Source organism: Micromesistius poutassou (assembly GCF_964030765.1).
Source record: "Micromesistius poutassou genome assembly, chromosome: 17".
NCBI lineage: Eukaryota > Metazoa > Chordata > Actinopteri > Gadiformes > Gadidae > Micromesistius > Micromesistius poutassou.
Genome location: NC_140287.1, coordinates 15,209,743 through 15,227,442, shown reverse-complemented (window position 1 = coordinate 15,227,442; position 17,700 = coordinate 15,209,743). Strand labels below are relative to the sequence as shown.

At 49.6% G+C, this 17,700-nt stretch overlaps 1 protein-coding gene across 1 annotated transcript in view; it reads left to right on the top strand.

Annotated features, from left to right (window-relative positions):
- Nucleotides 1-3,330: 3,330 nt before the first annotated feature.
- LOC311362240 (papilin-like) overlaps nt 3,331-17,700 on the top strand; it is a 24,065-nt gene continuing 9,695 nt past the window's right edge. Inside the window, 15 exon segments of the mRNA XM_084482055.1 lie at nt 3,331-3,462; nt 4,868-4,918; nt 5,390-5,493; nt 8,831-8,891; nt 9,463-9,565; nt 10,260-10,390; nt 11,105-11,228; nt 11,548-11,628; nt 12,263-12,435; nt 12,784-12,907; nt 13,350-13,476; nt 15,075-15,279; nt 15,671-15,850; nt 16,191-16,341; nt 17,050-17,133. Of these exon segments, the coding sequence (XP_084338181.1) occupies nt 4,868-4,918; nt 5,390-5,493; nt 8,831-8,891; nt 9,463-9,565; nt 10,260-10,390; nt 11,105-11,228; nt 11,548-11,628; nt 12,263-12,435; nt 12,784-12,907; nt 13,350-13,476; nt 15,075-15,279; nt 15,671-15,850; nt 16,191-16,341; nt 17,050-17,133 (1,699 nt within the window). The 5' untranslated portion in view covers nt 3,331-3,462.

Sequence of the window (17,700 nt, the reverse complement as noted above, 5' to 3'; positions counted from 1 at the left end):
TAGTGTATCTCCAAGGGAGGGGATTACCACTTAACCATCCGACTGGACGTCAAACACCACCAGCCGGGCGCAGTCAGAAGTGAGCGCGTTCCACGGGACACTTGCCTCCTCTAACCGATCCTCACCTCGCTCGGCTACCTTAGAGAACCGGAGGAAAAAAAAATCGCTGTGATGTCCAAGGAGAAGCTGGAGAGCCTGGTGCAGCGCATGGAGGAGACGCTGTCGGAGATGGAGCAGCTGAAGGCCCACTGCGGGAAGCAGAGCGGGGAGCTCAGCCAGCTGGTGGTGGAGCTCCGGCGGGAGAACCAGGAGCTGATGGAGCGCTACGAGGAGCTGGCCCAGGACATGAAGGAGGCCAAGGAGATCATCGAGCAGCTGCAGGACACCAGGTTTGCCTTCGAGGCCAAGGAGCGGCAGGCGCAGAAGCTCCGCCGGCAGCTGTGAAGAAGCTGCTGCAGGGGAGCCTGGAAGCATGGAAGGGGGACCTGGAGAGACGAAAGGTGGAGAGAGGCTAGCGTGGGACGGTACAGGAAGAGGAGGGCTCCTGGGTTTCCTGGCACTGGATCTTCACGTGGGGGGGACGGGGGGTGTAGAACTGGTTTGGTGGATGGGGGAACTGCATGTGGTGGGTCGTCCTGTATGGGTGTGGCGGGAACATGTAGGACTTGTGTTTACCCAGACAGAACATATGTGTACATTTTAGGGATGGGAGGGACCAATGTAAAGCTGAGGTAGTTTCAACGTCAACCAGAAACTTGTGGGTTTGGAGCTCTTGTTAAAGCTATGGAGAGACGTAATGACCAGGAATCAAAGTTGGGTTTCTGGGGAAAATTTTCGGATGTGGACAATGTGGAATTTGTTTGAAAAAGGGGTTCATTTTTTTTTCTTTCTCCCAAAGTGGGAATGGATGTTGTGTCAAACTCATTACATTTCTATAATTATCCAAAGCCTGTCTGCTCCAACTTTAAAGACAGTTTTCCAGTCAAGGGGTGGAACCACGGACATACATCGGGAGATCCAACTGAGACCCCTCTCAAAAATAGTGCTGTTCCCAGAATTCTGATATTTATACCTAAAAATATGCACATTTAGAACATACTGTATATTTGAGAACTGCATAATGTGAGTTCCTGCATTTGTTTAACATCCACTGACCAAATCAAACCCCTCAGATTACCATCACAGCCCAGAACGACGAGAGGTGGATTAGAACCTCTAGGAGAATTCATTCTGAGCTTCTTAGAACTTCAGGAGAACTCATTCTGAGCTTCTTAGAACTTCAGGAGAACTCATTCTGAGCTTCTTAGAACTTCAGGAGAACTCATTCTGAGCTTCTTAGAACTTCAGGAGAACTCATTCTGAACTTAGAACATTAATAGTAACAACATGTTGAATCTGAGCATCTAGATGTGTGGGCTGCAGACCCTGGGCACAACCATGTGTTCAATATGGGGGGGGGGAGGTCACACACTTTTCGTTTCGTTTCCTTGACAAACGCAAATACATTGCACATAAATAGGAACTAACGAGACAGATCTGTTGACAAGGTTAGTTAAAGGAGGGCATTTTTAACATGTTCTACTGTATATCCCCCCCCCCCCCCCCTGCCAAGAATGTGTGGTCACACCCATGTGTTGGATATTATCTCAACTGAACCAGGGCCCAGACGACATGGGTGGTCACCTATTTGTGGAGCTGAGTCCGTAATAAACATGGCTGATCATCCTTCTCCACCCAAATCCTTGCCTTTTTTTTAATTCACTTTTTACATCTCTTCCCTGGGTCAGAAACAAGAAGCAGTGGAAAACAATCAACTGATTTATTTCCACCCCACTCTAATCCAACAAATGATTGTTGTTAATTTACTAAGTTAAAGTTAGCAAGGGGAACCCGAGTTGCAGGTCTTTGGCTGTGGCCTTCGGCCTGTGGCATTCCGGATTCCCAGTAAACATCTCACGGCCCTCCCTCGGGATGCAGGAAGAAATAAACACCTTCTCAGCATCCCAACCTCATTTCTCCCTGGCCTTCGAGAGTCCAATGGGAATGACAAGAGGCGCTTTGTTATGAAAACATCAGAATTTCCCAATACTCAGGGTTGCCTGGATGCTATGAAGCACCATACTTTGGCCACTTTGGGAGCCAATTACCCCCCCCCCCCTCCCAGAAGGTTCTGCATGACTAAATGAAATAATCCTATTGCGCCATCTAAACATTGGCATTGGTGTTTAACCCCTCTTCACTGAAATCACACCACTACTCTGTGTCCTCCCCTGCAAATTATGTTCAACGTCAGTTTTCGTTTGCAACATGGTTTCACTTCACTTATAGGATTTGCTGATCAGCAAACCATACTTGCTAAAACATAAGCCTAAGGATGTCATTACGACTAGACACGTTTCTCTTCCAGTCTGTCGTCTATATGTGGCTATTTAGCTTTTGGGCTGAGCTGGTCCATGGCGCAGGAATGCTGGCTCTGGCTCCGCCTAACACACTGATTATGTTATGCATCATGTATGTTTGAGGATCACATCCCACGCAGTCCCGTGTTTGTCCGAACCTCGGTCGGTACGCGTCGGCCTCTGGGTCTGGAGTCTGCGGGCGCAGAGGGACACAAACTCACACACACGTACTTTCTGGACGCTTTTGGAACATGATGGAGGACAAACACGTCTTTCACATGGCAATAAGGTTCTGCACTACAAGCCCGAAATAAGTCGTGTGATGTTTACCATGTCTGCATGTAATAAATAACGCCCAGTTGTGGGAGACACGCTCTCGTTTCTTAAGCCTGCATACGAAAATAACTGGGTGGTGATTTGATTGCGCCAAGAGTGGTTTGCCTCAATTTTATAGCAGGCCTACTGTCACTTTCACTCCTTCCTCATGTCATATTGGCATACAATTAGCTGTACTTTCCATTTTTACTGTCAAATATCAAACCTTTAACTAACACCAAGATTTCAGTTGCGATAACTGGATAAACACGGTCTGGGGTATTTGCAGATACCCCCGTACCCGCATTCCCGGAGCGTAGCGACATAATGAGGACGTTGGTTAGCGTAAAAGTGGCCATAAACTTCCCTAAGAACCACCTATAGTGCGCAACAACAAACGCACACGCTGATTTACCGTTATTTTTACTTCTCCTTAAATTGCAGTGCGTGAAAAGGTTGCGGTCACTCTTGAGTTACGGGGGCCCATAATTGCCCTTTACGCGCTGTGATTACAGGAGCCGTGAGTGCGCCGCCACTGCAGCAGTAGCACACATTGATCTGCGAATTGTTCCTCCTCCTGTGCGCTTCCTGTCGAGCCCCAGCGGAGAGAGCGGGGACCAGCCTGCCTCCCGTCCTATATCAGGACCACCTCCACACAGTGTGGGCCACACCGGGTTCCTCTGAGTCCGCCCCGAGGAGCTTTACCAGGCGTTTAGCAGTCCCGTGGATCGCGATCATCACTTGCAAAGTAAGTTCTCTTCTTAAACCAGCCTCGGGTTGTTGTTGTTGTTTTCACCGTTTTATTCAAACGTGCAGACAGTGTTTAGCGGGGAAACCTCATATTGCAAGAGTTCCTCGTTTGGGATTTAATTACTTACAGCCAAGAAATAGTTTGATGAGGAGATAATTAACATGACTTCGAGTGTCTGGTAAAAGGTGTTTGTTCATTTAAACCCAGTCAGCGTAACACTGATTACGCACGTTATTAAACTTTGAGTTTTGATTCGCCTTCGGTATGTTTGTGTTTCAACAAGGCATGTTTATGAATGATAGGAGTACTAATGCTTCAACACATGACATGTTTAAAGACTACGTAATTATTTAATCTTTCTAAAGATTTGATCGAGAAACAGGGCGGACGCTCACTTGGACTATCGATAAGTTATTGAAATAGTATTGATTATATTGGCTTGAAAAATGACTTCCTCACAGTAAACCATCGTAACGCCGTGTGAACTTTCAACAGGCTCTTTAAAAACGATGATAAATCAATTCATGATAGAAAAATCGCTTATTGCTTATATTATTGTTATACATTAGGTACAGACTGTATTTTGGTGATGCATATACAAAATGCAGACCTACAATATATATATATATATATATATATATATATCCTGCAATACACATGAGCCATACATTTTTTTAAAGTATTTTTTTTATTTTCTGTACATTTTACTGTTTTTACCCAAACTCATCTTTTTTCTTTGTGATCAGGGTTCAAACACTGACGTCACCTCACCATGCGCTTTCCCGCAGTATAAATAAAGGTTCTGATGGATTGAATTTAACATTTGACACAGCAGTCCATCAGAAGCAGGTCGGATCCACCAACAGGTCTTCCTGCTCTGGGGTCACCTGACAGGAAATGCAGACCTGGGTAAACAAACCAAGTGGATCCAAGCTGGTTCCCATTACAGCCCAGTCTAAACACTGAACCCATAGGCAAGGCAGCGTCGGTGTTGGGGTGGGGGGGGGGGGGGGGGTGGACATGATGGGGTATGTATGTCCCTCGGGTTGTGTGAGGATGGGTTCCACCTCAAGGTCTGAGGCTACTGAGATACTCTCAGACAGGGGGCCAAACGCAGGACCCCCTGACCTGACGTACTCGCAGTCCCTCACGCGACATCGTGGTTCGGGTCTGTTGAGCAGTCAGGAGGAGAAAGCAAACCCACTTCAAGTATCACAGAGATAAAGAGACAATATGAGTTCCAGGCTAACCCTAATTGGCCAGAGCAGAAAGTGGTCCTTGCCTGTTTTGAGTGTAGTCCACGAGGATCCACGAGGAGTCCAGCTCCCACCTCAGACCGAGCAGGTCTGGTCGTCTAACAGGAGTTCTGAAGACTAAAACTCTCCTGTGTGGTTCCTCCCAGATGCTGGTGTCCCTGGCCATCCTTCCACTGCTCCTGGTACCGGCACTTACGGTAAACTAAAGACCCTCCAATACAGTTGAATACCACCAGGTTTGATCCCCGGTGCCCACGGTCTACCTGTAGTCCTCCTCGATCACGACGCCCCCCCTGACCCCTGCCTTCTACTTAAAGGTGACATATTATACCACCAGGTGTGAGTGTGATTAGCCGTTACAAGCCGTTTTGAAAAACAGCCTCTTTTGACATCACAAGTGGGCGTGTCCACCTAGATGTGTGCTGGATAGATCAGTCTACCAGCCTACCCATCACACATCTAGATTAACAGGGCAACTTGTGAAGTCAGAAGAGCCAGATTTTCAAAACGGCGTGTAACGGCTAATCAGACTCACACCTGGTGGTATAATATGTCACCTTTAAACACTCTGTATTTTATCGTCACTGAGGGCCACTTTAGATCAAAGCCATCCATCACCCAGTAGTCAGTGATCCGTAACGTGCTCTGGACCGGCCCTCTGTCCGCAGGTGCCCACCGGAGACAACTGGGAGCCCTGGGGGCCGTACGGAGAATGCAGTCGCACCTGTGGAAGCGGCGTTACCATGAGAACCAGAAGCTGCATCACCCAGAGGTACCACGCTAGTGCAGCGCACGGATCTAGATGTAGAAGATGCCCAGTGGACTGTAGCAAACGTTGCTCATCTATCCAGCATACATCTAGGTGGACACGCCCACTTGTGATGTCAGAAGAGGCAAACTCTCAAAACACCTGGTGGTATAATATGGGACCTTTGTTTTTACACCATGAAAGCAGTCCTCAGAGTGATGATCAAATATGTCATCAACTTCCCGTAAAGTCACTGACTCAGGAATAGGCAATTCACTTTTTTTTTGCGTCATAGGGTTTTCATATGAATGATTGTTGATGCGTATTAAGCGATTATATGCCAGTGGACTCGACACCCAAAAGATGGAACATTTCTGTGCCTTTTTAAAAGGACGTGATGTTGTGTTCTTTCTGAGAGAGGGAGAGATCTCGACAAACTCAGACAGAGCGGGAACAGGGCGTGGTCCCGGTCCGATGGGGGCCAGCCCTTTGTCAGGGGTTGGCCTGCAGGTACGTGTAAAGGCTGGTGAGCTGATCCTGCCTTTGTGTCTGGGTCCAGTTGGGGCAGGTTCAGGCTGATTCAGCGCCTCCAGGGCCTCTGTGCTGTCAGTCTTCTGACTGGGTTGGTATTCTTTAATGGAACAAGTAGGAGGTGCAGCGTTGAGCTCTTATAGTCCTCAAGCTTTATATAAGCTTGATATTTATGTATCAATATATCCACCACACCCAGAACGGGACGTCACTTTCCCAGTAAGATTCCTCTCTAGCCCAAACCAGAGGCCTAAACTTCCAGACACTTCCTCTGAAGCCTCAGGCTTTATTCTTCTCCCCAACGCTTCCAGAATATGTACTATGCACTGTTTATATTCTAGCCAGAGATAAGAGAGTTTATTTATCCCGGATAACGGAAGAATCTGGGTCCACAGCAGCAAGCACAGGAGAGTAGTAAAATGTAAAGAAAAACTGTAAAACTACCCAAAATTATTATTATTATACATTATTATTATTAAGTGACCGGGGTTTGATTTGAGCCCGCGGCCATAGGCTGCGTGCCCTCCCCTGTCTCTCTCCCATACCTTCCTGTCTTACTCTCACTGTATCTCTCATGAATAAAGCATAAAAACGATCAAATTAATCTTTAAAAACGACGCGGTTGTGGCTGGGGCCGTCGGTGTGTTTTCCTCGACCGGGTTATGTCCACACGGCCACCGTTATCTCTCCCACGGCCGCGGCCAGGCGAGGTGTTTACCGTGTGAATACCTGAGGACTGAGAGAACGCTCCGCTCGCGTGCTCGTGTCGGGAGCCCGAGGGGAAGTGAACCGTGACATTGGGAGTGTGATCGAGACAAGGCCCACGAGCAGAGCATTAGTGAATCCATACATCCGCACCGACACGTCCGCGATGCGGAGCACTGCCTGGGGCTGGACGGTATGATTTAGTGGGTTTTAGAGGGAGCTGTTTCCTTAAGATACACACTGATGTAGATATTCACAAGGTGTCTCTGCTTGCATCCACGGTGCAAGCCTTCAAGGTTTAGTTCAGGTCAATTCCAATTAAGATAATTAATTTTTTTGTAACCAAAAAGGGGCGACCAGTCAGAAAGAAACTGTAAACCGATACGTAAATAACCCCTGAAACGACCCTCAGCCCTGTGTCTAGAACCAGCCATGTGCTGGAGGGTTCTAGTGGGGTCTCCAGTGTCGGCCTATCACATCTCGACCCGCCCTCGGAGTTCGAGCCAGTGAGTCAATCAGAGTGTCGGTCTAGACGAGCGTCTCCATGGAGACCAGGTTGACAGTCACGGTGTGACTCAGAGCATGATGGGTACTCTTCGGGGGATGGACCTTGTTTTGTCTTGTTTTGGCTGATTTCTCAGAACTCCAAGGAGGCATTTCTCCTGTACTCTGAGTCACTGTTTGGACGGGCTTCAAGGACATCGGAACCCGGTCCCAATCCCGTATCATTACCCTGGATTAAAGGGGTGGAGTCCATCATTCTGCCATATTATACCACAAGCTGTGAGTGTGATTAGCCGTTACAAGCCATTTTGAAAATCTGCCTCTTCTGACATCACAAGTGGTGATGTCAAAAAGGGGCGACCAGTCAGAAAGAAACTGTAAATAAACCCTCAGCCCTGTGTCTAGAACCAGCCATGTGCTGGAGGGTTCTGGTGGGTTCTCCAGTGTCGGCCTATCACATCTCGTCCACCTAGTTGTGTGCTGGATGGATCAGTCTACCAGACTACCAGTCTGTCAGAAGAGGCAGATTTTCAAAACGGCTTGTAACGGCTAATCACGCTCACACCTGGTGGGTATAATATGTCACCTTTTAGCACGCCGCTACGTCTCGAATCAGAAACCTTGTTCTTTTCCCTGAACTCTAACACAGAAGGCCTTGTCGTCCTCAGTGTTTCCCTCCCGCCGATAAAGCTAGCACGTCCGTCTCATGAGAGGACCCTCCGCTACATGTGTGAGGTCACAGATGGCTACATATAAAAATGGAGAAATTTCAAAGTAGTCTTGGTACTGAATCAAAATTGCTCATTTTGCCAATGGAGTGCAAGTTACTCAAACTCCTGTTTGTTTCCGCCCCGACCGCCGGGCCATTTGTCGTTGTGTTTGTCGTTGTGTTTGTCGTTGTGTTTGTCGTTCTGTGGTCGTGTTGTAAGGCAGTAAGCGTGACCTTTAGACCAGAGCTTCATGTCATACCAGGTTACAACAGCGGAAGGTTCACCTTCCACACGTTGCTTTGGAGCGGCGAGGGATCAGGTAGTTGAAGTGAAAGGTTGTTTTGACGTGTCTTTCTGTTGACACGCCTGGAGGAATCCTTATGTCTGCCTGTCTACCTGTCTGCCTGTCTGTCTGCCTGTCTCTCTATTGGATTCAAGCCTCTGGGGCAATGCAAAGGCTGTTCTTACTGTATATGCATTCCTGTGTGTGTGTGTGTGTGTGTGTGTGTGTGTGTGTGTGTGTGTGTGTGTGTGTGTGTGTGTGTGTGTGTGTGTGTGTGTGTGTGTGTGTGTGTGAGCATGAGGAGAAGTCAGTGGGGTGTAATGAAAGAGTTCTGACTGGTACTTATCTGAATAACTCGTGCTCCTCTCACATGACGTCAGAGATCACTCTGTCACCCACCTCGTTCTATATCCATAAAGAAATCACTCCAAAATGTTTGATTCTATGATTTTTATCCCTGTTCCGTCACTGTGTTCCGCTCTATTCATGAAGATTATCTCTTTCTTCACTGTCACTTTTTCAGGAGCTTCTCTGTTTTCATACTCTGACGTTGGACTGCTCAGGTTCCTCCCGTTTGTCTTAGACCCAGGATCTCTTCCTCACCCTGCTTTTGATTCTCTCCATTCAGGACTGACGGCGGCCATAACTGCGTGGGTCCCAACAAGTCCTACAGCTCGTGCAACGTCCAGGTGAGGCCGTGGGACACACCTGTCTCCCTGTATTAAGGGCTGATTATGGTTCCACGTCGATGCAACGCAACGACCACTCAGACGCTTCGACGCAGTCGTGAAACTCTTTTGGTTCTGCGTCGGGTTTTAGTTAGCGAACCAATCACGTCAGGCCCTTGCGGTGGACACAAGGAGGGTCCGCAAGGACGTAATGGGTCCGTAACCCCCATGTGTTGCGTTGACGTGGAACCACAATCAGTCAATTACTGTCCTTCACGATTTACAGTCTGCCTCCGTCTCCTTATCCCGCTCACCGTAGAAAACGTTTCCCCTTTCTTGCCCTGAAAGCAGTCCTCAGAGTAATAAATAATGTCATCAACTTTCTGTAGAGTCACTGATTTAGTAGTTGGAAATCAATTTTCTATTTTGCGTTGTAGCAACTTTGTCCAACTCTATCAAACACTTTTGCACTCGTCATTTGAAAAAAAAGTGTTGGGTTGCCTCATTCAGCGTACATCTCCCTATGACGTGGATAGCAGGGGTGTGTTTTAACCTCTGACCTCTCCCTCTGCTCTCCTGTCGGTCGGAGCAGGACTGTCCGGAAGGTTCCAGGGACTTCCGTGAGGAGCAGTGTTCTCAGTTTGACGGGATCGACTTCCAGGCCAAGCGCTACAAGTGGCTCCCCTACTACGGAGGTTGGTCCTCAAAACGCACAGAAATCATTCACATGGAAAAACATATCCTCAGGCTACGCCTCACCACCGTCAGATTGATGTCACCTCCTAGAGACCACGCTCTCTTGTTCACTACGTACATTATCCAGATCATCAAAATGTTACGTATGCACATATATTTGACTCGATGACTAGTTATTCCAAAAAGTATCTATATTTTCATTTACATTCAGGGCATTTAGCAGACGCTTTTATCCAAAACGGCTTACAATAAGAACATTTGTCAGAAGAAAGAGAAACAAACGATATATCTCTGTTGGTACAGTTAGGATGTTCATAGAACCAAGTGCCAAGCACTAACAATCGCTAGGTTAACCCATTCCTTGTATACAACAAAGATAGCTAGGATAGGATGCTACACAATGCTAACTACTATTTTTAAGTGCAAGGACGTACATCACACAATAAGTGCGTAAGAGGGGTATGGGGGGGGGTACGGGGGAGGCTATGCAGAGTCTAGGTGAACTCTGAACAAGTGAGTCTTTTGCGGACTACATATGAATCGAATGTAATCAAACGAGCTAAAGAGCAGAAGCTGGTTAGCTGAGATAGAGGGTTAGCATGACGCAGCTAGCATGGACCTTGAACCCGGAGCTCCTGTCTGGGTGGATAGAGGCCCTTGACCCCTGACCCCTGACCCCTGACCCCTCCGCAGCGGAGAACCCGTGCGAGCTGAACTGCATGCCGCGTGGCGAGAACTTCTTCTACCGCCACCGCAGCTCGGTGGCCGACGGGACGCCCTGCCACCCGGGCCGCCGCGACATCTGCGTGGGCGGAGTCTGCAAGGTAACCGCCAGTCACCGCCGGTAATGACCGGTCACCACCGGTTATGACCGGTCACCGCCGGTTATGAACGGTTTTAACCGGTTATGAACGGTCACCACCGGTTATGACCGGTTATGACCGGTTATGACCGGTCACCACCGGTTATGACCGGTTATGACCGGTCACCGCTGGTTATGAACGGTTTTAACCGGTTATGAACGGTCACCGCCGGTTATGACCGGTCACCGCTGGTTATGAACGGTTTTAACCGGTTATGAACGGTCACCACCGGTTATGACTGGTTATGACCAGTTATGACCGGCCACCGCTGGTTATGAACGGTTTAAACCGGTTATGACCGGTCACCGCCGGCAATGACCGGTTACCGCTGGTAACAACTGGTAATGACTGGTCATGACTGGTCACCACTCGTAATGACAGCCGGTTATGACAAAGACTGGTAAAGACTGTAGGAACAGTAGGAACAACAACATTGGCTGTTCATGTGATATTCTACAGACCTGCTTATTATCCTTTAATTCAAACCGTGTTTTACCCTTTTAACAACATAGAACATTATCTCCCTCCTGTGTGTTTGTGGGATTTGACGTTTGTGTGTGTGTGTGTGTGTGTGTGTGTGTGTGTGTGTGTGTGTGTGCGTGTGCCTCTGCTTGTGTGTGTGCCTGTGCGTTTGTGTGTGTGTGTGCCTCTGCTTGTGTGTGTGTGTGTGTGCAGCGTCTGGGCTGTGACAACCTCCTGGAGTCCACCCAGCAGGAGGATGCGTGTCTTCAGTGCGGAGGGAGCGGCCAGTCGTGCCGCCGCGTCCAGAACACCTTCTCTGCCCAGAGCCTGCCCACCGGTACGGCTGGCCCTAGCCCTAGCCCTAGCATTAGCATTACAATTAGCATTAGCATTAACCCTAGCGTTAGAATTAGCCCTAGTGTTAGCATTAGCATTACAATTAGCATTAGCATTAACCCTAGCGTTAGCATTAGCCCTAGTGTTAGTGTTAGTATTTGCATTAGTATTAGCATTAGCCTCAGCGTTAGCCTAACCGCGTCAGACCGGGGGCTAGTAGTTTGACCCCCTCAGGGGGTGGTCATGAAGATGGGTCGTGACCGAAAGAACGAGATCACGGGTACAAGCAGACAATCGCGGCTTTTGTCTTCTCCCCGCAGGTTACAACCAGATGTTCATCATCCCCGTGGGCGCGACCAGCATCCGCATCACAGAGACCACGCCCACCCGCAACTACTTCGGTGAGCCCCAGCACAGACTGGACCGCTTGAGGCGTTCTTATTGTTGTAGTCGTCTCTATTTGGATTTGAATAGTTCCCTAAACCCCTTTTTAAACTGTTAGGCGCTTTGCCTCTGCTGTTTTCAAAATGGCGATAGAAATACATTTATACTAATTAATAGTCATACTAACTGTTTAGCTCGCTGAGATATCACTTCTTCTCGAATACCCAAAGAGTTTTTTTTTTTACCAAACACAATAAGGTTAAATGATTAAAAAATTCACAAATCTCCATCTGAAAATAATTGTATAAAGTGATCGATATCATTAGCTCGTCTCCTAGCATCTTTTAGCTAGCGCGGTTGAGCGGTTAGCGGTTGAGTCATCGTTCCTCTGCTCCTCCTCTGCTCCTCTTCTGCTCCTCCTCTGTTCCTCCTCCTCTGCTCCTCTGTTCCTCCTCCTCTGCTCCTCTGTTCCTCCTCCTCTGCTCCTCCTCTGCTCCTCTGTTCCTCCTCCTCTGCTCCTCTGTTCCTCTCTGCTCTTCTTCTCCTCTGTTCCTCCTCCTCCTCTGCTCCTCTTCTCCTCTGTTCCTCTCTGCTCCTCTGTTCCTCTCTGTTCCTCCTCCTCCTCTGCTCCTCTGCTCCTCCTCCGCTCAGCCATCAAGAACCTGCGGGGGGAGTACTACCTGAACGGCCACTGGGTCATCGAGTTCTCCCGCTCCACCACCGTGGCCGGCACCGTGCTGTACTACCAGCGCGGGCCAGAGGGGGGCAACACGCCCGAGACCATCATCGGCCGCGGCCCCACCACCGAGCCCCTCGTCATCGAGGTGAGGAACCAGGGAACCGCCTGGAACCAGAACCTCAGAACCTCAGAACCTCAGAACCTCAGAGCGAACACAGTGACGGTTCTGACAATGGATGCAATCCTCGATGTCTCTGAGTCATTTCCTTGATAGAACATCAATTCTTCCATCACGTTACTCACAGATGATTTCTTACTTTTGATTATTTTTCTTACTCATGATTTAATTTCGCTTTATTCATTCAGTTAGTCTCCATCTGTGGGCATCGCAGACGTCGTGAAACGTAAAACATTTGAGAGTTGAACAGTATTTGTCACTCATCAGTGGTGGTCCCATGAGCCGAGGGATTAACGAGTCGTGCTGTCCACTCAGCTGATCAGCCAGGAGCCAAACCAGGGGGTCGATTTTGAGTACTACCTGCCCAACGGACGCTCCCGGCAGGGGTACTTCTGGAGCTACGGCTCCTGGGCGGCCTGCAGCCAGGAGTGTGGATCAGGTGAGAGGCATTACAACCTGATGTGTGTGTGTGTGTGTGTGTGTGTGTGTGTGTGTGTGTGTGTGTGTGTGTGTGTGTGCCTCTGCGTGTGTGTGTGTGTGTACCTGTGTGTGAACCTGTGCCTGTGCGTGTGTGTGTGTGTGCCTGTGTGTGTGTGTGTGTGCGTGCCTGTGTGTGTGTGTGTGTGTGTGTGTCCCATGAATGGATGGATTAACAAGTGATTCTGTCCAGCCAGTTGATCAGCACGCCCACAGAAGCACAGGCACACACACACAGGCACACACACACACACACACACACACACACACACACACACACACACACACACACACACACACACACACTGGCGTGAGCTCACACCAGTGCTGTGGTTTCCAATCTAGAATTCCTCTTTTTACTGTTTTCTGTCCCTGATGAGTTGTCTGATGAATTCCTGTTCCAGGCTTCCAGTCCCGCCTGGTGTTCTGTGCCATCGATAACGAAGTGTTCCCCGACTACCTGTGTGCCTCTCTGCCCCGACCCTCGAGCAATCGCACCTGCAACGCCCAGGCCTGCCCCCAGACGCGCAGGTACGCTAGGACAGTCATAAATATTTGGCCTGTTAAGCCCTTTGAGACTGTAATGGTGATTAAGGGCTATACAAATTAAATTGAATTGAATTGACAGATCAAGGATGATTCAACCGTAACACTGAGGCCCAGACGTGGCCTCGATGACAGCGTACTAAGAATATATATGAAATATATTCAATATCATGCTCTTCAGTTTATAGTATTCCTAGCAGTATTACTGCAGTGACACTGCAGTAATACTGCTATATTGCTTAATGGTTGGTTTTATAAAGAATAAGGCCTTTGATGTATCAGATTGAAGGCGGTATTCGTGAACGCATTCACATTTGATGGTATAGACACTGTATTATTTAATATAGTAATAGTTATATGTAGGCAGTTTGATATGTCTAGTCCAATAAGCTAATGTTTAATGCTAATGATGAGTGGGTCTGCTAAGACGTGGTGATGAGGGCGATGGTTGTTGAAGCAGCTTGTTGCGCTGGTGTGTCTCATAAGGATGGCGTTCCTGTACGCCCCACTGTTGTGGAGCCCCACAGAGAGGCCCAGGCCCTACAGGTAACCTCCTACAGGTAACCTCCTACAGGTCACCTCCTACAGGTCACCTCCTATAGGTCACCTCCAGGCCGGACTAGCTGGACCTGTCCCCTAGCTCAAACATGGGGGTGAGAGGTCAACAATTATGACAAATCACATTTTGAAAAAAAAAGTGTATCAATCATCCATTTTGTTATCCTTACTCCCTAAAATCGTATTTAGGGAAGTTACTCAAATTCCTGACTCCCTGGAATTTGACTCATATTTTTGATTTCTAATTTGACGAGGCCTCTGTTTCCTCAGAAGTGTTTGAGTTTCCCTTAGCGTTAGCTCCTGTGTTTCCTTATTAGTGTCTGTAGCTATTAGCCCCAGTGTTTAGCATTAGGGTGTGTGTTCACATCAAAGAGCTTTACTTCATGTGACCTTTGACCCCTAGAGCTCCCTGATTGCTGTACAAAACAGTTTAGCGAGTCCAGCTCCCCATCACCGTCAATTAGCGTAGCGTTTGTGTCGGTTGGTGTTTTTAACGCTCACGTGAGCACTTCCTGGGTCAAAGGGCATAGTGTTTAGGGTCTTGGTGGTGCATGGTCAAACACTGACCCAGGATTCAGGTTCCTTTCACTCTAAGCCCTCCCGCCAGGACGGGACTTTGAGTGAAGTCCGTGAGAGGCAGGATAGTGTGGATAGAGGGTGTTTGACTCTCAGCCCAAAGGTTCTGGGTTCGAGCCCCAATGTCCGCAGTCCTCCTGATGGAGCCCTTGAGCAAGAGGCTAACCCCTAACCCCGCCCCGCTCCATCATGGTGCCTGGAAGACATTGAATTACTAAATGACAGTATTTTAAATCGATTTGGACCGGTAGTCTGTTGTCACTAACAGTGGGTGACCACAGCGTTTTCACATTCTAACATTCTCCCGTCCCATTCACCCTTACCCTTGTCATAATCCTGTCTGAACTGGAAGTCCATATTTGGGCGATTCTGACTTTCACTCGTTCCCCTTCCATCCAACTTCCTGTCCGCGTCCACTTCCTCTCCCCCCCCCCCCCCCCCCCCCTTAGCTGGACGATGGGGGAGTGGAACGTGTGTTCGGTCACTTGCGGGGGGGGCTCCCAGCTGCGCAGCGTCCAGTGCGTGTCCCATGATGCATCTGGGCCCCGCGTGGTGGAGGACGCCGTCTGTGCGGCCTACTCCGAGGCCCCGCCCACTCTGCAGACCTGCAACATGCAGAGGTGTGCGGAGTACAGCGTCAGCAGCTGGAGCCAGGTAGGGCCCCCACAAACCCTCTGGTGGGGAGGAGGAGGAGGGGAGGGGTGGGGTGATGATGAGGAGGAGGAGGGGAGGGGAGGGGTGGGGTGATGATGATGATGAAGGTGGTAGTGATGATGATGTTGATGAAGGTGGTAGTGATGATGATGATGTTGATGGGAATGAAGATGATAATAACTACTATGATGGTGATGATGATGATGATAAGGGGATTGGTGATGATGATGGTGAGGATGATGATGGTGATGGTGGTGGTGGTGGTGGTGATGATGATGGGGATGATGGTAGTCGTGGTGATGATAAGTAGATTGGTGGTGGTGATGATGATGATGATGATGGTGGATGAGGATGAGGATGTTGAGGGTCTCTCTCCCCGGTCCTCCTCCAGTGCTCGGTGTCCTGCGGTGCCGGGGACCAGACCCGGGAGGTGACCTGCGTGGGGTCCGGGGGGATGAGGCTGGAGGTCACGGCCTGCAGCGCGTTGCCCCGCCCCCTCGCCACCCAGGCCTGCCAGATGACTCCCTGCCCACGCCGCACGATTGGCTGGCACGTTGGAGACTGGGGACTGGTGGGTTTACCGCACACACGCACGCACACACACACGCACACACACACAGACCTGAAAACACACATACAGACCTGAAAACACACACACACAAATGCACGCACGCACACACACACACACACACACACACACACACACACACACACACACACACACACACACACACACACACACATCTGCATACATATACACAGACACACACACACCTACATACACACGTCTTTGTTTATACACATCCAACACATCCCATAATACCCAGGACCCAAGCCGCTCCTCCCTCGACCTGACCCGTGCTCTCCCTCTGTGACCCCGCTCACCCCTCTGTCCTCTCCCGGGTCCTCAGTGTTCCCAGAGCTGCGGCGGGGGTCTGAGGGACCGCCGGGTGATGTGCGCGGACGCCGAGAGGAACCTGTACCCCGTGGAGCGATGCTCCGCCCAGCCCCAACCCGCCAACGCCGAGAGCTGCAACAGCCAGGCCTGCCGCCGGCCACAGCGTGAGTCTGACCGCCTGCAGACCGCCTGGTTCTGCCCTGGAGAACCACGGCCAATCAGACCTGCCCCTGGTTCTGCCCTGGAGAACCACGGCCAATCAGACCTGCCCCTGGTTCTGCCCTGGAGAACCACGGCCAATCAGACCTGCCCTGGTTCTGCCCTGGAGAACCACGGCCAATCAGACCTGCCCTGGTTCTGCCCTGGAGAACCATGGCCTATCAGACCTGCCCCTGGTTCTGCCCTGGAGAACCATGGCCAATCAAACTGCCTGCAGACCGCCTGGTTCTGCTCTGGAGAACCACGGTCAAAGTGAAAGTGAAAGCAAAGTGAAACTAAACGGATGGTTTATTGTGGTTTTGCTGCGACTGCTTGAGGGTTTTTGGTCCGACCGAAGACTTAATTTTGAACGAAACTGAATGTGAAACTGAATGACTTGTTATGGGGTTTTCCATTTTCATGACACAACTTGGAAAGTTTGGAAGAAAAAATTCTCCCATACTTTTTGTTTCACATCATTCTGTACAATGAAATGCTCATGACAAGGCGAGAGTCAGTCACATATTCAGAACACACAGTTGGGATAATATATAAAGAAAAAGCTCTAAATATTGTGCAGATAATATGTGAATGACTTGGTGTTCTGTGTTCTGTGATCCTGTATCCTCAGTGGTTAACTTGGTATTCTGTGTTCTGTGATCCTGTATCCTCAGTGGTTCCCAGCATTCAGGACCCCACAGGACACGACAACACACGGACCGGATTCACCCCCTACGTCCCGGAGGAGCCCACCACAGGTTAGAATCCCTCTGGACTTCCCTCCCTCGATCTCAGCCCAGACCTTAACCTCACCCAACCCCAACCCCTACCTTAACCTAACCTAGTCTCAGGATAGTTTTAGTTTGTTTAGGCACCCCCTGATTCTAGAACCCTCCCATGGAACCCTCTGTTCCCAGGAGAACCGACGGCAGCAGCAATGCATTAGCGTCTCCCCCAGTGCACCAGTTTGGAAAAGTGTCCCCAGTCGTGACTGACATCCAAACCCTCGCCTCCCACCCTCCATCTCCCAGCCCCCACTAGTCCATGGCCCCTGTACCCCCCCCCCTCCCTGTGCTGCCCCCCCCCCCTCTCATTATGCAGAGCCTCTGGACATCACAGCTCTGCGTCAGCCTGATCTAAATATCTGCTGTTCACTCGAGTGTGCTAGCGAGTGCTCCCACTGATCTGGGCTGTGCTGCGTGGGCCTGTTCCCCACCTCACCCGCCTCATCCCCCCCCCCCCCCCCCCCGGTACAGTACAGGCGGTCCCACACACCCGGGAATGCTATTGAAAAGGAATTCTTGGGTTTGTTCAGATGTTGATCA